Consider the following 19,356-nt stretch of genomic DNA (forward strand, 5'->3'; position numbering starts at 1 on the left):
GCAAGCCGCCCTTCATCCCAAGAATCATGCAGGAGCCGCTCCCCCTGCACTTTAAATTACCTCAGCTGGAGGTCTATGACGGGACCACCGATCCCGTTGATCATCTGAAGACCTTTAAAGCGATAATGCTCCTCTAAGGAGCATAGATGCAATCCTCTATCAGGTGTTCTCTCCAATCCTTAAGGGGACCGCTCGGCAGTGGTATTCAAACTTGAAGTCAGCCTCAATCCATTCTTTTGAAGACTTGTGCTGATCCTTCGTCGGTCATTTTGTCAGCAACCGGCAACAACAGAGGCGATCTGACTACCTCCATACTATCAAGCAAAAAGAGGATGTGCAGATCCGTGCTTTTGTGAATAGATTCAACGCGACGATCCTAGAGGTCCGTGATCTGGACCAATCAACTACGATGGCTATGATGATGGATGGCCTACTGAAGAATGACTTGAAAAAGTCATTCACCAAAATTTATTTCCAAAATTTTTCGGATATACTTGCCCATATGGAGAAGTATGCTCGCATGGAGGAAGCCTTTGCTGATGATCCTCCTGTCAGTTATGTTGCGGTAGGGTCAAATAAGGAGCATTCCCCAAAGAGGAAAGAGAAAATCCATCGGCACTCTCGATCTCCATTCTAGAGATAGAAAAACAGGGGCCAAAATCATCGGTCTCGAAGTCTTCTTAGGAGGAATAGATAGCCCTCACCTTCTAGGCATTACAATAACTACACACCTCTGACCGTTCACTAGAGTGAGGTGTTGATGCAGATGCGGCCTGAGCTACTTGAGCCTCAGCAAGTGCGGATGAAGTCGGAGCACCATCACGACCTCAATAAGTATTATTTTTACCATCATGACCACAGCCATGATATTGAAGATTGCCATCAGCTCCGCGACGAAATCGAGAGACTCATCAGACAGAGGCTATTGAATCACTTTGTTCGGAGGGTGGCTCCTCAACGTTGACCCCCAAGAGTTCAACGATCACTTCTTTTACCTCAACAACCATTTCCTCTGCCTTAGCCACAACCAGTATTGGTGCAACAGGAGGGACGATAGGTAGGGGGACAGGCGGTGGAAGAAGAGCGACCCATCCGTGGGGAGATCCACATGATCACTCGGGATTCGTCTAGGTCGGCGGAGGCTTTGAAGATGAAGAGATTGAGGCTTGAGGATGAGCAGGAGGAGGAGGCTATTATCTTCACCGAGCATGACACAGAAGGTGTACTGGCCCTGTATAATGATGTGATGGTTGTAACAGTGAATATCGCTGATTTTAATGTACACCATATTTTTATTGATAATGGAAGCTCGATGGATATCTTATACTTTTCTGTCTTCACTTAGATGGGGTTCACACCTGACCAACCAAGTAGATTCGACACCCCGATCCAAGATTTCTCTGGGATCTTGGTGGTCCCAGAGGGAATGATCAAGTTGCCTCTTATCGTGGGCACTCAACCCCAGCGAACAATAATTCAAGTTAACTTCCTCGTGGTTAAGCTCCTTTCAGCCTGCAACGCAATCCTCGACCATCCGAGCTTGTGGACTCTAAAAGCTATCGTACCAAGCTACCATTTGATGATAAAGTTTTCGACTAAGCATGGACTGGGGCAGATTCGAGGCAACAAGACCATGGCCTAAGAATGTTTTGCCGCTAAGCTCCAAGCAGAGGGCCAATTGACCCAGACAGAGGTCCAACTTGAGCTCCCTATAGGGCTGGACACTTGTGATGATCTGATTAAAGGGCGTCTCCAACCGATCGAGGACCTCCTAGATGTCCCACTGGAGAAGGAGAACCTTGTCCGAACTATGAAGATCTGCTCATGCTTGGATGAGGTAACCAAAAGCCAGCTAATAGCTCTTTTACAAGAGAATGTGGATCTTTTCGCTTAGCCGGCTATAGACATGCCTGGTATTGATTCGAAGGTGATATCCCATCATCTAAGGATGGATCCAATCTATTGTTTGGTGAAGCAAAAGAAGCAAAATTTTATCTCAGAATGCCAAAAGGCCATAGCTGAGAAGGTGGACAGGCTGCTCAAGGTCAGTTTTATCAGGAAAGTCATGTATCCGGACTGGCTAGCCAATATTGTGTTGGTCAAGAAGGCAAACAGAAAGTGGTGCATGTGCATCGACTTCATCGACCTCAACAAAATTTGTTCCAAGGATAGCTACCCTTTATCTCGGATCGATCAATTGGTGGATGCCACCTCCGGACATGAGCTCCTCAAATTTATGAATACTCTCATCGATTATAATCAAATCCGGATGGCACCTAAAGATGAGGAGAAAATAATCTTTATCATTGACCATGGACTTTATTGTTATAGGATGATGTCCTTCGATTTGAAGAATGTAGGGGCCACCTATCAGCGGTTGGTAGATAAAATCTTAAAATATCAACTCGACCGTAATATGGAGGCGTATGTTGATGATAAGCTTGTCAAGAGTCGAGTTGCCCTTAATCATATTGCTGACCTCCGAGAGACTTTTGATACTCTCTGTCGATTTTGGATGAAGCTGAATCTGGTGAAATATGCTTTCGGAGTTACCGTCGGCAAATTTTTTTGGTTCATGATCTCTCGAAGAGGTATCAAGGCGAATCTCGAGAAGATCAAGGTAGTCCTTGAGATGGCACCATCGAGGACTATTGGGGAAGTGCAACGCCTCACTGATAAGATTGCCTCGCTCAATCGCTTTGTCTCCAGATCTATCGAGAGGTGTCTCTCCTTTTTTAAAACCCTCAGACAACCATGAGATTTTCAGTGGACCACTGAGTGCTGGAAGGCATTCGAGGAATTGAAGTAGTACCTCAGCTCTCCATCGTTGCTCTCGAAGCCTTAGCCTGGCGATGAGTTGTTTCTCTATATCGCCGTCTCCCCTATTGCAGTTGGCTCAGTCCTAGTTCGAGAGGAAGGACGAGTGCAAAGGCCTATGCACTACACCAGCAAGGTCCTCTAAGATGCAAAGACCAGATATTCTAAACTTGAGAAATTGATTTTTATACTGATCATCACGGTGAGGAAGTTGCGATCTTATTTTCAGGCTCATACGGTGGTGCTGCTTACTGTCAGCCAATTAAAGCGGTTCTCCACTATCCAGATACCTCGGGGCAGATTGCAAAGTGATCTTTGAAACTTGCTGAGCTGGACGTGCAGTATCGTCCGCAGCCTTCCATCAAGGCCTAGGCGTTGGCAGATTTTATCCTCGAGTGCACCATTCCAAATAGGGAGAACTCAAAGGTTGCAGAGAGTTCAAAAAAAGGAGAGAACCCAGGGTTTGGCGAAAGCTTGAGAGACGAGGAGGTAGACATAGGATTTGACCCAAAAGAGCTCGAGACGCTGCATGTGGATGGCTTGTTAACTGCGATGAGAGTAGGGGCTAGACTCATTTTAACCAATCTTGAAGGAGAAGTGGTGGGATACACTTTACGTTTTGACTTTTCCACCACTAATAATGATGCAGAGTATGAATCTCTACTTTCTAGCCTCAGGGTGGCAAGGGAAGCAGGGGCCCAGCATCTAAAGGTCTTTAGCAACTCCCAGCTAGTGGTTGGCTATATCAAAGGCGGCTATAAAGTCCGAGAGGAGAACATGAAAACATATCTCCAAAAGGTAAAGGACTTAACCTTGACCTTTTTGAGCTTTGATATTTAGCAGGTCTCCAGAATAGGCAACGCCAAGGTAGATGTGCTATCAAAGCTGACGACTTTGCTACACATCGACTGGGAGGAGAGAACTTATTTCGAGGTATTGAAAATCTCGAGCCTTGAGAAGCCTTTCGCTATTCCATAAATTGATGTAGAGCTCTGCTGGATCGATCATCTACTCAAATATCTGAGTCAGACGAGCTACCATCTGATCGCAAAGAAACTCAGAAAGTAAGAAAGCAAGCGGCCCGTTATATCCTCTACAAATGACAAGCTGTACAAGCGGTCCTTCTCCCTGTCATTATTGAAATGTTTGCATCCGTCCGAGATGGATTATGCACTATGGGAGGTCCAAGAAGGCATCTGTGGAAGTCATTTGGGAGGTAAGTCCCTATCCTATTAGATTTTTCATCAAGGATATTACTCGCCCACCATGCAATAAGATGCAGATGAATTTGTCAAAAAGTATGATCGTTGCAAAAGGATTTTCAATATCCAGCATCAGCCGACAGCATCTTTGACTCTTATCAACACCCTTTGGCCATTCGCCCAATGAGAGATAGATATTCTTGGTCCTTTTTCTTTTACGTCGGCTCAATACAAATTTCTCTTGGTAGGCATCGACTACTTTACAAAATAGGTCGAAGCCAAGCCTTTGGCCCACATAACAGAAGCCAAAATAAAAAATTTCATCTGAAAATTTATAATCTATCACTACGATCTCTCTAGGATATTGATCACAGATAATGACAGACAGTTCAACGGCATCCAACTCCATGAGTTCTATAGAGAATATCAGATTAAACATTGTTTTACTTCGGTTGGCTATCCACAGACGAATGGAGAAGTAGAGGTGACTAACCGAACCATCTTGAAGGCTTAAAGGCCAGGATCAACCGAACTGGGGGGTCATGGGTCGACGAGCTTTACCATATGTTGTGAGCCTACCAGACCACCCAGAGGATCCTAACTGATGAGACCCCATTTAACTTGGCATTCGGGACTGAAGCGGTTATCTCAATAGAGTTTGGACTTCCTTCCCTTAGAGTCGAGAAGTATAATGAAGATACCAACTCAATATGGCTACGGGCTAACCTTGATTTAATTGAAGAGAGTAGAGAGCACACTACCGTAAGAATGGCTGTCTACCATTAGAGCGTGGCCAGATATTACAATTCTCGAGTTAAATTGAAGAAATTTCGAGCTGACAATCTGATATTACAGCAGACCGAGATTTCATAGCCCACTGAGCAGGAGAAGTTGCCACCCATTTGGGAAGGCCTTTATCAAGTGGATAAAGTAATATGCCCTAAAACTTACAAGCTCAAACAGCTTGATAGGATGCTAATTTTCAGGCCACAGAATTCAGCTAACCTTCATATGTACTATCAATGATGTTGTAACATCTTTTTATACAAATGAGTCTTCAAGTTCAATACTGGCATGAAGGAATCTCTTTCTAGTTAACTTCACAGGATTTCTTAGCCGTGACTACATCGATTTAATGGAGGATAATTTGAGAGACCTCCATGACTTAGAGGCGGGGCCAACTTACAAGACCTCTGCAAAGCCCAAGTCGCACGAGAAGCAAAGAGAGATCCTAAGGGACCTCCAGAGGGCTAACTAACTAGACCCTCAGAAGGCTGTCGAAGAGAGCACAAGATGTCGCAGGCACATGCTGCCTCTTGCGCGAAGACGAGAAGAGCACAAGATGCCGTAGACACAAGATACCACAGGTATACGATGCCTCTCGTGAGGGCTAACTAACCAAATTCTCAGAAGGCCGTTGAGGAGGGCATAGGATGCCGTAGGCACAAGATACTGCAAGTACATGCTATCTCTCGGACGAAGATAAGAAAAGCACAAGATGCCGTAGGCATAAGATACCACAGGCATACAATACCTCTCATGAGAGCTACCTAACCAGATCCTTAGAAGATCGTCGAGGAGGGCATAAAATGCCGCAAGCACATGCTGCCTCTCGTACGAAGATGAAAAGAGCATAAGATACCGTAGATACAAGATGCCGTAAGCATATGATGCCTCTTGTGATGGCTAACTAACCAGATCTTCAGAAGGCCATCGAGGAGGGCATAAGATGTCGTAGGCACAAGATGCCACAAGCACACGCTGCCTCTCGTGCAAAGACGAGAAGAGCACAAGATGCTGTGGCCATAAGATGCCGCAAGCACATGATGCCTCTCATGAGGGCTAACTAAGCAGACTCTCAGAAGGCCACCAAGGAGGGCACAAGATGTTATAGGCACAAGATGCCACAGGCACATACCTCTCGTGAAGGTTAAGTAGCCAGACCCTCAGAACACTATCGAAGAGAGCATAAGATATCGTAGGTACAAGATGTCGCAGGCACATGCTGTCTCTCAGATCAAGATGAGCTAAGCCTGCCACTTATAAGACGAGCCGAGCATAGACCACTTCTCATGATCTAAGCCGAAGATGAGTAGCAACTCTCACAATAAACTGAGCAATAGTTACCTTTTGAGCAAAGTGGTTTTTACTTTCTTCAGTTATTCTCGATCTGCCCCAGCACATAATGGCTTGCAGGTTGGTTCGAGACACTATCTAGTCAAGACTCCTAGATTGGAGCGAGTCTAAATGCTTAAGATCGAAACCACATGCAACTAAAATCATCTTGGGCTCCCTAAGTTGGAGCTAGCCTCCGTACGCTAAGTCAGAAATATAAAAATAGATACGACACAAAAGCATGACAAAAGTAAGAAATAAATATTTACAAAAGATGGGTGCCTTGAGCACCGCTTGATAAAAAAAATAAAGAAAAGATTCTTTTATATGACATTCTCAGTGCCATATTACACACAAAGAGAAGATCATGTCAGTCCAGAAGCAGATCCCCGCCAGCCGGCAAACCTAGTCCAGAGCTCTCATCATCATAGGTGAAGCAATGATCAGATGGTGGACACTCTCCTCGATTCCCAGCTCAATAATGAGGAGGCTCAGTCCTCATCTGATGAAGAAGCCTCTTTGTCACTATTTCCAGACTGAAAAGAGTGGAGCTCCAAATACGGTATTATCTACAGCAGGCGGGTCTTACAATTCTTAAAACCATCGATGAATCCACTGATGGTAATGTCAATGATCTCCCTTTTAAACTCCATAGAGTTTCGATACTCCTGAATGCAGCGAGTTCGGACCTTCGGAGGAATCTGCTCAAACTGAGGGGTGTGATGACCCTTGGGCCTTGGCGGGGACCGTGAGATGGAAGGTGCCCAACGAGAGGAAGACGGACCTGCGCTCCTGGCTCTCACCCTTCTTCAGGCATTTCTTATAAAGGCCCACCTCTCCTTTACCCTGGCCTTCACCCACAGCAAAGGGGGATGCAAAGGGGAGTGCAGGGGCAATGCCATCATGGCAAGAGAGAGGAGTTTTTACGAAGGAAGAAGATGGGAGATTAAGTTTTTCCGCCCAATAACCTCTATTTATAGACACCAACATCTGTATCAATCGTCAATCAATGGCCGAAAAGGGCATGGCTATCCATCAAGCAATTAATGGCATACTTTCTTATTATCAAAAATAAATCTTGACGATGCTTCGTAGACCAGGGCATAGTAACGTGGTATATCTTTACACGTCCTGTGCTCTCTCCCAGATATAACCTTATCAGAGAAGTTAGCGACCGTCATGCTCCATGATCATCCGTATTAAAAGAACAGAATGAAATTATCACTCGACTACTCATCTCGGAGTAGTATTATTAATTAATTGCTACAAAGCGGCATTAACAAATAATCTCTTCGGATTGGCATGCACAAGTGAAAAAGATAAGGTATGATTAAGATAAATTTTATTTATTCTTCTTAAGTATTTACAATGACCATGAAGGGTCATACTACAAATGAAAAGAAAAACAAGAAGGCTATAAGGCAGTGCCTAGAGCTGAGGCACCTATCACGAAGACATCCATTGTGGTGGGACTCTAGGTTTCATCTAAAAATTTCAAGTCCAATTCTAGATGCTTGACGGCGACTCTACTCCAGATTGACTGCTTTCCAACATCATAGGCATCAATAAAATATTCGACTTTCTCATCCTCATACTCCTCTGAGGCTCGGAAGTCTTCAACAGCTTTGAAAGCAGCCTCTGCTGCCTTCTTTTCTGCCACCTCCAGTTGAGTCTCAAGCTTCTTTATTCTCTCCAACAATCGAGAGTTCTTCTCGACAGCTCCCCTTAATGGGGCCTCAGCATCTTTGGCTCTCCTATCGGTAGGTCGGCTCTCATGAAGGCTTCTCCAACTTCTCTTTCAGCCTTCTCCTTTGAGCATCCCAACCTCGAGCTCGAACTTCTTCTTCTTTTTCATGAGCTCATGGGAACTCTCTATGTACCCATTCAAATAATGGGTGAGCTGGTAAAAAAAAAAAAGAAATGACCCTTGTGAGTAAACACTAAGTATAGATACAAAGTAAATGAAATTGCAGGAAGAAGCATATTCGAATGAGATAGTTCACAACAGCTTTCTTCATCTCCTTTCGAGGGACGTTTAGCAGCTCGTTTGCATCAGCAAGAAGAAGCATCCCAGAGAGAAACTCACTCACCAATCTAGCGTCCCTTAAGGCTGAAGCCTCGAGCCTCAAAGTGGTCGATGCAGCTCCAGATGCACTGGCAACCTCAGCTGTCGCCTCGCCTGAGGAGAGACAACAATGGGAGATACTGGTTGAGCCGGTGAACCTGGACGAGCAGACAAGCTCAGAATTGTCTCCTCCAAACCTTGATCCACCTGAGCCTCTCGGTTGCCCGTAATAGCCAAAGTGGCAGATGAGCCACCATGCACCCACACGATTTCAGAGTTGCCGGCATGAGGAGGCCCAGATTCTTCTGACTTTAGGTTGGCTGTGCAGGACTCCCAACTCTGACACAAGTACTCCACTCACCCATGGGCTCAGCTATCCTTTTTCATAGGACCTTTTTCGATGGACTCGAACTCTTCCCAGCAACCAGTTCTACAATCAAAATGTTCAGATTATCAGGGTAGGAGTAACGAAAATCAAAAGATTTCAAAGTCTAAGCAGCTGACCTACATATACCTTGGGGAGCGGCCTGACTGATGCTAATATTAAATAGTGTCTGGACCGATAGCAGCTCCTTCAAATCTGGGACTTTGAAGCCACGCAGAATTACTAAATCTTGCTCCAAGCGATCGTTCATCAGGGGTTCCTTTAGCGTGGCCTCTTATGGTTCACCCCAGGTAATGAAGTCCCAATCTTTGCCTAACGTCTAAGAAATGAGGATGAACCATGGTTTCTAATCGTAGACGATAGAAGGTGTGCCCGAAAACTATAAATGGAAGCCATCCTTCTTCTTTCGAGGTGTCACGTACCACCACCCATGCAAGTCTAGATACCGTCTGAGGCTGCAAAGGAGGCGAAAGAATGTGATGCTGGGATCGATCCCAGCCAAAATATATACTACGATGAAGCCACAGATATGCTGCTATGAGTTCGGCACAATCGTGCATGGCGATATCTCGAAGAACCGGAGAAGCACCACAAAGAAGGGGTGGAAAGGAAGCCGCAATCCTGCTCGAAAATACTCCTCGTAAAGGCTCATCCATCCCGAAGATGGTTGGTAGACTCGGTCATCCGGACCTAGAACCTCTAGTTGAAACTCCGGAGGGATCTGATACTGTCCTTGAAGCACTACTATGTTCCTCTCAGATAGCTCAGATCAAAATCCTAATGACGCGAAGGTAGAATCTCTGAAAGCCATTTCTCTCACCTAGAAAGAAAAATACAGAGGATAGGGGAAGAAAGAAGTGCCTATACCAAAAGAGAAGGAGAAGAACAATTTGAAACTTTGCAAAGCTTATGTTTGATCTTTTCTGAGGCTTTAAATAGTTCCTAGATCAGCGAAACCTCCAAAGGCTATCTTCTATCAGTGCATTAATTGCAGGAGATGTGAATCGATGGAAGGCGAACACGCACACAATGCGTGGCGACCACTGATGGATATAATTTCTACCGTCAATTTGGTAGTTAAAGCAAGTGGCAAGCAAATCACACTTTATGCTCTTTCGAGGGGATGTGTAGAGATGTGCGCTAACACCCCTCCCCCCACATAAAAATGATTCAAATTTCAGTCTTCTCGAAATCTGTACGACAGGTATGAGACATCTGATCCAGATCGAAATTTGAATTATAATTCATATTGCATTTTATGACTCTAACCTTAGCTAAATTTAGTTTAGCTTGGATTTCAGCTCGGAATATATTTCGACCCATGCCTTGCTCGAAACGGCTCAGATTATGTACTTGCTTAAATTATAACGCTAATCAAGTCTTATGATTTTAAATTGTAGCCAGGTACCTAATATATATTGACACTTGATCAGTATGCTTCAGAGCATAATTTGTATCCATCCAACATGGAACCAAAATTAAATGCATTTATATATTTCTATGAAAATTTTATACAAGACTGGAAGATCCAGATTACAAAAAAAAAAAGAAAGAAAGAGGAGACATAAATCACTACTTGGAAGCATCACCAGGGCAACTATCTACGAAACAGTCTTCCTCAGTGCTGACATTCCCCTTGGTCTGAACGGTTGCATCAATGTTACTTGCCTCAGTAGGAAAGCGGGATGTCCTCATAAATCTCTTCGCACTATCTGTCGCTACAGCCAACAAGCTCTCATCCAGACAGTCGGTCTGTAGGGGCTCCACATGGTTTGAGGGAAAATATACCCGGACAATGGTTCTATACTTTTCGAAGCCTGCGAAGAATGCTGCCTTGTAAGCTTGGATTATGATTTTGGCTCCATTCTTAGCCAACCAACTTTCTCTGTTTTCAGCATTTTTCGATAAAAGCCCTTGCTCTATGAATTTGCCCCAGAGAAGTTTGTGATTTATCTTCCTCTCTTCCAACTTCTTCAAATTCTCCACTTCTGACAGGGTCTCTCGAGTTTCAGCAGATAGTTCTAGGGACGCATGGACGCCTTTAGAAGCGGAGCGCCCATCTCCCCAAGGCGTTCTTTCTCCGCGGCTCGTCCCTTCTGAAGTTTTGGCCCTCTTGGCTGGGCTCTCGCTGGGACTCCTTCAAGAATGAGTGTCGAAGAGAGAAAGATCTCGACTTCTCCTTCCCCCAAGTGTCCTCCTCAGTTGCTCCAAATCATCACAGATCTAGTGACAGTCTCTTTCGCCTCTAATCTCTATCTCTCTCAACCTTCAATCTGTCTCTTGAGATCCTCAACCTTCCTTTCGGCTCTAAACATCTACTGCTCGAGAGCCTCAATTCACTTGCCTCAATTCCTCATCTTGACGATCAATTGTCTCCCAAGCTTCATGGAGAGCCTCTTTAAAAGAGTCAAGCTCCTTTGCCAGCTCGCTATTCTTATTCTCCATCTACTCCTATTGATATCTCAACAAGTCAACTTTTTCCCTCACCGCCGTAAGTTCCAAGGATGGATCATCAGGGGTAGAGCCAACAAAATTAGCGAGGTAATGTCCCACCTATGCAAAATTTTATGAATAAGTGTCAAAAGTGTTGCAAGTGGTAGAAGATTGAAAGATAAGTGTTTGGAGACCTTTCTCCCTCGTCCATCCAAAGACTGTCCTTCGAACAGAGGAAAAAAATCCCTCAGGAATCTTGCCATGACTTGGAGATTCTCTATCACTGAGGGAGCAGAAGATGCCGACTGCGAGGGACCTTTGTGGAGGATAGCCATAGGGATACATTGGGCAGCCATCACCAGCTCTTGGGACTCATTGATCTTCATGCCCACTTCCGACATCCCCTCGAGAAGACCGGCCATGCCCTCTACTCGTCTCTCCTCCATTGAAGCTCCTAACAGGTGGTTGCTCGCATCCTTTCCTTGTGCTTGCTCCTCCATTGTCTTCTTTGATGAAATCTCCTCAAGTGTGGCCACCGCGACCGTCGGCAAAGGAATCGTAAGCTCGATGATCGGAATGGGATTATCATCTCTCCTAACCATAGGTTCTGATACAGTGACTGAAACCTGGGTATCACCCCTCATCGGAGCCAGTGGGCCAACGAGCAAAACTCTAGCCTGCCTCCTGCGGGCTGATATCAATTTAAGCCTCTTCACGTGTTGGGATCCATCTCACTTTTGGGAATCGCAATAGACAAACAGAGCAAGAGAAGATTGCTATCACCTTTCAATGCCCTTGAAGCACAAATTTAAAAGGGGGGAGAAAACAAAAAATCGCCGCTGGATAATTAAATTCCCCAAAAAAAACTGTCACCTGAATGGTCCCATCGCTCACAATCGTCCGCATCAATTGCGCTAAGCTGACGTCACTCATTTTAAATGCTACAGACAGGTATCAATTCGAAGATGCATACACCCCTGGATTCAAGATACTTTTGGGATACTCCTTTCGTCTGATCCTCATACTCAGCAGTAGGGGATGTATTACGGTGGTTACCGTGAGTGCCTCAGATCGACAGTTATCGTGAGCGCTCGGATCCGCAAGGTGTCACAGGCTACTTCAAGTTGTCAAGCTGCCGCCATGGCCGCCAACTGTTATACAGAGTTGAGGCACCCGCAGAAGTCCGTTTAGCATACAAGCCACTCTATTACCTCAGTCGACTTATTTCTTCGATATGCACGACAGCTGTCCATCACGAGTGGATCAACTCAGGCGTAACTGACTCCCTCCAATTTCATGAGAATAATTGAAGGCTGAATTATCTTATTCATAATGGTATGTCCAACGGTCCTGCAATCTCGAGATTGCACGATCTCACAGCTGTGCAACCAACTGTTCGACAGCCTTTTATATAAATCACCGAAACCTCGAGGATCATGTAAGCCAGTCAATCCCTCTCAGAGAGCTAGTTGCTGTATTATTATTCTCTGAATCTGACTTGAACATCGGAGGGTCATTGGCGAAGCCACAATCTCCGATTTGGACTTGTTTTGCAGATTACTCTAATGCTAGCAATCCTGCATGAGGCTCAATTGCCCTCCTTCTGACCTCGATCGATTTTGAGCAGCAACACCATGATTAAATTATTCATTAATATATTTATTAAAATATTTATTAACATGCTCTAATTTGAATTTAATTTGTTAACAACAATCATGAAACAATCACAATTCACAAATCCCACCATGTTCATGATTATATTTATCAACCGCTCTAATTTGAATTTAATCTGTGAAGAACAACCATTTAACAATTACAAATCCCTTCCTTCCAAAAGAATAAACTAGAATCATCGTTAACCCTCACCTTCAGTCGGTTGACTCTGGCTCTCCTAAAACTTTCCGCGAGGCGAGACAACGTTACAAGATGGCTATCACCGCCTTCATTTCAGCGCCCTCCCACTCCCAGTCCCCTCTCCTCCTCCTCCGCCCCTCCCCCTCTCTCTCCTTCAAGTCCAAGCCCTTCCGCTCCCCTCTTCGCCCCTACGCCGCCCTCCGTCCCGCCCCCCTCGCTACCGTCGGAAGCGCCCCCCTCGTTGCCGATCGATCCAAAAGAGGCCGCTTCGTCACTGCTGTCGCCGACTCTGAGGCGGCGCCGCCCGAGACCACCGTCATTCCGGTGGCCGTGGAAGTCGAAGTAGAAGAGGGAGGCGGCGACGGCAGTGGTGGAGGTGAGGGTTCCGATGGCGGCGGAGGCGGAGGTGGTGGTGATGATAGAGGGGGAGATCCCGAGGATGGAGAAGGGGGATCGGACAAGGATAAGAAGAAGATAAGCGGGATGTCCATGTCTCAGAAGCTGACGCTGGGTTATGCTGCCCTCGTCGGAGGTGATCCCATTCCCATTCACCACTCCATTTGAATGCCTTCCCATTTATATGTCTTTTATCCTCTTGATTAATTTTGGGTTTTGGTTTTAATTTCCTCCCCAAGGTATGCTAATTTTGCGATCTGAATGGAAATTAGAATGGAGGAGATGATCGCCTACTGATTAATTAGTGACTTTGTTTGTGTTCCGTGTTAATATATCTGTTGAATGTAGGCCTTTTATTTTTAGGATTTGAATAATGTAGCATGGGAGCTATTTATATTTTTTGGCAAAGGTGGAATCAATGCTAATCTTCATAAGGTCTGTTTGGATGCACCGCCACTGTATTTTTGTGCTATCTCCAATAGATGTTGGTCACATGTGATTCCCAAAATAAGAATCGGTGAATGAGCTGATGTTGGATTTAGAGGTATTGAAATAGGCTCTTTCAGTTCATTACAATTGAAACAGTCTTTGAAAGACAATTCTCTCTGTTGTAGACATGTGGCCACAATAGCTTACTATGATCTGCTCTTTGAAAAGATCTGACTGTTTGCAATAGTAATAATAGTCTGTTGGTTGATGTTGCTAACTCGCGATGTTCCGAAATCGAACTTGAGGTTTTTATCTTTTTCATCTTTCTCTGTATCACTGAACACCTGTTAAAGGAGGAGTGATATTGGCTTCAGAGGTACTCTCAGATGGAACTTCCATAAATGGGATTTGTGATATATAGATTGTAGTGTCCCAGAATAAGTTCCAGTTTCTAAAATGCTCTGTTTGATGTGAGGGGATTATCAGAAAACTGGATTTGGTTATGTTTTGTTTTACATGGGAGTCATGATTTTGGCAAAAGTCAAGAAAGATAAGAATTTGGTGGAAGGGCTTTTGGTGTGCGTGAGTGTGAGCATGGGTGCACATGCATGCATGTGTCTGTATGTGTTTGTTTGTGTGGTATATAATGATACATGCTAGGACACTGATCACATTAGCCTGATACATGCTTATGCTTCTCCATGATATAAAATATGCATCATCTTGATGATGCTTAAAGAATGTTGTGTTTTATATGTTATGATACAAAATGCAGCAATACCCACCTTATTATAGCTCATTTATCCAATTTATATTGTTTGCCAAAATTTCACTTTTATTTTTCAAATGTAATTATAGCACTATATGTTTTAGCATTTTTACTGTTGAAGTTACAGTTTGCACGTATATCATACAAACATGCAATCATATTCCAGAGAAAGTGAAAAGGAAGGAATATTGGGGTTGAAAATGGAGTACAAGAGAGGAATAACTCTATTATAGGTTTACTCCCTGAATAATTTTATCCAGATTTGATAGAATAAGTGAGTAAAAAGCTTTCTAGAATTTTCACAAGTGCCCCTGAAGCAACATCCTTGTTCCAGAATAACATGCAATCATATTCTAGAGAAAGTGAAAATGCAGGAATATTGGGGTTGAAAATGGAGTAAAAGAGAGAAATAACTATATTATATAGCTTTTCTTCCCGAATAATTTTATTCAGATTTATAGACTAAGTGAGTAAAAAGCTTTCTAGAAATTTCACAAGTGCCCCTGAAGCAACATCCTTGTTCCAGAATAAATTGTGGTGTTTGGTGGGAGGAATCAAAATATATCAGGGAAAGGTGGGTCTGTCTTGGGTAAATCCACTTTGCCCTCAAGTAAACACACCCTTAAAGACCTATATCATCCCCTCCCCTTCCAATGAGAGCAGTGGGAGGGGAAGAGATTATAGTCTTAAGGACAACAAAGGATATAGAAAAAAGGACAAAAGCGGAAGAAAAGGGCGACAAGCTGGTGGGTTGGGGGACGTACATGGGTAAGTTTACCATTTAACTTGGTTCTATTTGACATGTGTTACAAGCAAGAGAGCAATTTTGTGAGTGCAAGGGTTTGAGGAAAAGGGCATAGGTCACTGATCCTTTTCATGTTGTGAGCGATGGTTGAGTTTATATTGCTAGGCAAGAGAACAATCGAGAGGATTCAAGGATTCAAGGAAGAGGGAACAGACAGCCCATCCTCGTCATTTTGTGAATGTACCATGCATTTTGTTTTTCTCCTCTGCTCAAGCTTTGCATGCCTAGGCTATTGAGGCCAAGCAATAGCATTAAAAAGTATAGGTTTGGACCCTTTTAACCATCTTGTGCAAATGTAACATAAAAAGAGTGTTATCTTTTTCAAGTCTATTATTAAACTGATGTTAGATAGGTTAAATAACCTTAAGCAGAGATGGCAGGGGATGTAGCATGATGGTACGGGCATACATGCAGCTTTCTGAGTTTTTTATGTGTGAGTGCGGTTTAGAAATTAAGTACATTAAGAGCCACATATAGAAGGGTAGATATGCAGTCCCTCTTTTTATTCATATATATAACTTCATGAACATAGCCACGTCTTCTGGTAACATTTATTGAGGTTTTGGTAAATCAAAGTCAAGCGTCACATACATAAGCAAAAGTAACACTACTATTTCTATGCAACATAATGGGCATTATAGAAAAACTTAATTCGTAATTATGCATGTTCAGCCCAAATAACCTAGCAAGTATTTGGACAATGAAGCTTTATTATTTGAAAATTTATATCTAAGAGGGGAGGTTAAACCTGTTATTCTTTCTAGATCATCATTCTCTATACTTCAAACATCTATAGAATCTTTTCACGTGAGACCATTTATGAGCATTCTGGTGTGTTGCTTCTACCAGAAAACTATTTTCAATGCAAGACTGCAACAGGTTTTGTGGAGACCGGGTTTATGTTCCTCTGATCTGGATAACCTTCTTGCCTATGGAATGAGATTAAATGATATGGTTGGTCTGGCACTTCCTGTGGTTATGCTGTGGGGATATGAAAATAAGAGATGAACAAGCATCTTCAGTCGTCTCTCATGCATCAATAATTGGAAATTTATTATACATATAAAAGTTAAAGTAAATTACAATTTGGATATTTTGTTAGTACAATTGTCAAAGAGTTGCTGAAAGCATTTAGGAGTCCAAGATCTAACCAAAATCTTAAACATTAGGAGATTTAAGTTGATAAGAAAGCAGTAATAAGTAAGCTTATCAGGTCAGCAGGCAATCCAAAAAAATGTTTTGATTCATGTCAAATCTTGCTCTTGAAATCTCGTTTGGTTAGCTCACTTGACAAGATGCCATATCTAATCCAATCTAAGCTGGCCTGTACATAATTTATATAAAGAATATATGCTTTGCACACGTTTTTTGAGAGAAATATGCATTGCCCATATTGTCTGGCGTGTTTTTCATGCAAACATCGCCACATAAAACAATTGAAATACAAGTATATAAATGTTTTGACCAGGTTGTGTGGGGCTTGATAAGGCCTATTGCAGTTCAAGTCAGGTACTGGTCGCTTGGAATGTGTTACCAAGTCTGGCACTGCCTATTTGCATCTCAAGAATTGATAACTATGGGGTTTTCCACTACAATAAAATAAACCTGGGAAGCTGATCCATGGAGATTGACACGAATTTTGTTGGTGATAACCTTTGACAATGCTGCTGAGACTCATACAGTTCCATGGCGAATGATAGAACTGGTTGGATTTTCTGAAAGCTAGGCTAACAGCAATCCTCTTACATGTCTAATGCAGTGTTGCATGGATACAGATACGAGAATCAGATTCATATAAGTATCCAATTATTTGACTCTTGGCAAGAGGCAAAAGGAGAGGTACAGGCATAAATAGGACAATATATAAATTTAACTAAATTATGTATTTATATCCTTAAACTTTTTTATAAAAAAAAAGACCTTAAAAGATATTGTTTGTTAAGATGTTTCAGTATATATGTTTTTCATTCAAATTTCGTGATTAACTTAAGGATGTTAGCAAAATAATATTTTTCAAAGTTATTTCAATACTTAAATCCTTAACAAATCTTGAAAGAAAGAAGCTACTCACTCCTAATATCAAATTAGAGGATCAAACTCATTGTTAGAAGTATTCAACTCAATCATTATTGGAGGAGTTCAACTCTCTTCCAATCTTTAAAAGTCAATACTAAAGAACTTCATAAGTAAATATCCAAGTATCCAATACATATCTGACTCGGATGCTTATCCGATACAGATTTTTGGAGCTGGATGAACGTGTCAAGGTAACACCTGTGTGCTATTTTATATTTGGCAGATTGTGCCCCTAGTAATGTCAAACTTTGCCATATTTTATGATCTACCATTTGTTTGAACATGGTCTGGCAGATAGTGATCAAACTTGTTCTTGACATGTGCAGTTTCCATTTTTATTTTTTTAAGAATTAGTTTTTGTTATTAAATAGATTTTGAAATAGGAATGGATCTGAACGAGTCACCAATAATTTGACAATTCTCAAATCAAGGGACTATTGTTAAATGTATTAGGTTTGAATAGAAATATGTTGGTTAGGTTGAAAATGATCCACCATATAGTGTGAAACACTGTGTATAGATAATAGATTTGTGTTAAGCATCTCGATAAACTTTACCAACAATGTCCCATTCATTTTTCTTCTCTTTCATTTCTTTTGATTAACCTTTTTTCATTCTAATTTTGTAGTTTTGGTCTTTTTATGTGCTTTTTGCTGTATTATAGCAATTTGTTAGATACCATATAAGCTGGATTGCAGCAGTAACCCAGTTGTTGAAGTACTCTTGTTTTTATTGCATATCATACAAGTCTAGAATGATTCCATGTGTCTCAAGCTTGAAATTTATGTTTTTGAATGATACAAGTGGGTGGAGTCATGGGATATATGAAGAGTGGGAGCCAGAAGTCATTAGCTGCTGGAGGGATATCGGCCGCTCTACTGTATTATGTGTACACGCAACTTCCAGCAAGACCAGCTTTTGCATCATCCTTGGGGCTAGGTAGGAGATGGATTCTGCCAGACTCTTCCACTGCAATTCTAAGTTTATGAAGTTGGCTATTTTTCCCCTTTTTCCCCCAAATCATCGACTATTCTGTTTCACATATCAGGTATATCAGCCGCACTTCTGGCTGTGATGGGTTCTCGCTTCAAGAAGTCTGGGAAGATATTTCCAGCGGGTGTTGTGTCTCTTGTGTCTTTGGTCATGGTTGGTGGCTATTTTCATGGAATTCTGCGTGGCCAACATGCATGATACCAGACTTTGGGTCTCATGCTTGTTGTTTCGGACTATCCTTTAAGTGTGCCTTTCTAGCACTTCATATGGTAACCAATTCCTTTTCCTTTTCCTTGATCTGGTGATAGCCAGCTGTTAAAAACAGTTCATGGTTTGGAATGAGTAGGATGAGTGGGTGCTTTTTATGATCCAGCCGTTACTCTTGTAGTTGGCTGCTTCTATGTTTCCAAAAAATTTCTACAAGAAAGGTGTTTGCTTGTATTCCTGTTGCTTCCAGGTAACTTCATAAAAACAGTTTTATGGTTTGTTACTTCGATCTTTGCTTGTAATTGTTGTGCTTAGATTTTCTGGTTTTTACAGCATTTCAGTGGAGAAGGAAAATTCATGCATAGGCATATTTCTGCCATTTCTTTTACATTTTCAATTTGTTTCATATCTTGCTTGTCACTCGTCTTAGTTGACAAAAGAACATATTTAAGACTTGTTACTTTTGTACGTGTAAGAGGAGATGCCAATATATGAACTTCAAACCATTATAAGGTGCTGCAGGTCATGAATTTGCAACCTGATGTGTCACATGTATTGTATGCAATGTTTTTAAATTATCCATAACATCATCTTTGGCCTTCACCTTCAATCCGTGAAGTTGCAGTTAAATATTAATTGCCGTCCGTTGTTTGTTAGATACCCTACGAAAGGCAGCACAGCCAGCACTGTTCTATCAAGCAACAAGACTGATGTTGCTTTGAGGTTTAAATCCTCTCTGAAAGAATAAGCACTTACATAGATTAAGACAAAACAAAATTTTTACAAGCAGTGAGCATTAGATACTGTATG

General features: G+C 42.5%; 2 protein-coding genes across 2 annotated transcripts; both read left to right on the plus strand.

Annotated features, from left to right (window-relative positions):
* Positions 1–1,906: 1,906 nt before the first annotated feature.
* On the plus strand, positions 1,907–8,429 carry LOC140856282 (uncharacterized). The gene is made up of 5 exons (XM_073253396.1): positions 1,907–2,721; positions 3,231–3,615; positions 3,661–3,750; positions 6,790–6,947; positions 8,174–8,429. The coding sequence occupies exons 1-5, from the start codon at positions 1,907–1,909 to the stop codon at positions 8,427–8,429; spliced, it is 1,704 nt and encodes a 567-aa protein (XP_073109497.1).
* Positions 8,430–12,889: 4,460 nt separating this feature from the next.
* On the plus strand, positions 12,890–18,829 carry LOC105041954 (uncharacterized). The gene is made up of 3 exons (XM_010919029.4): positions 12,890–13,403; positions 18,151–18,285; positions 18,395–18,829. The coding sequence occupies exons 1-3, from the start codon at positions 12,944–12,946 to the stop codon at positions 18,535–18,537; spliced, it is 738 nt and encodes a 245-aa protein (XP_010917331.1). The 5' UTR covers positions 12,890–12,943; the 3' UTR covers positions 18,538–18,829.
* The last annotated feature ends 527 nt before the right edge of the window (positions 18,830–19,356 follow it).

Source organism: Elaeis guineensis, chromosome 3 (genome assembly GCF_000442705.2).
Source record: "Elaeis guineensis isolate ETL-2024a chromosome 3, EG11, whole genome shotgun sequence".
Taxonomy (NCBI): domain Eukaryota; kingdom Viridiplantae; phylum Streptophyta; class Magnoliopsida; order Arecales; family Arecaceae; genus Elaeis; species Elaeis guineensis.

Bases quoted from the DNA above. Each gene is read 5' to 3' on its own strand.
- LOC140856282 (XM_073253396.1), top strand. From the start codon at position 1,907: ATGCCTGGTATTGATTCGAAGGTGATATCCCATCATCTAAGGATGGAT. The intron at 3,616-3,660 runs GTAAAGGACTTA...GATATTTAGCAG, and splicing joins TGAAAACATATCTCCAAAAG to GTCTCCAGAATAGGCAACGC. The intron at 6,948-8,173 runs GCATTTCTTATA...AGGGACGTTTAG, and splicing joins TGGCTCTCACCCTTCTTCAG to CAGCTCGTTTGCATCAGCAA.
- LOC105041954 (XM_010919029.4), top strand. From the start codon at position 12,944: ATGGCTATCACCGCCTTCATTTCAGCGCCCTCCCACTCCCAGTCCCCT. The intron at 13,404-18,150 runs GTGATCCCATTC...GAATGATACAAG, and splicing joins TTATGCTGCCCTCGTCGGAG to TGGGTGGAGTCATGGGATAT. The intron at 18,286-18,394 runs GTAGGAGATGGA...TTCACATATCAG, and splicing joins TGCATCATCCTTGGGGCTAG to GTATATCAGCCGCACTTCTG.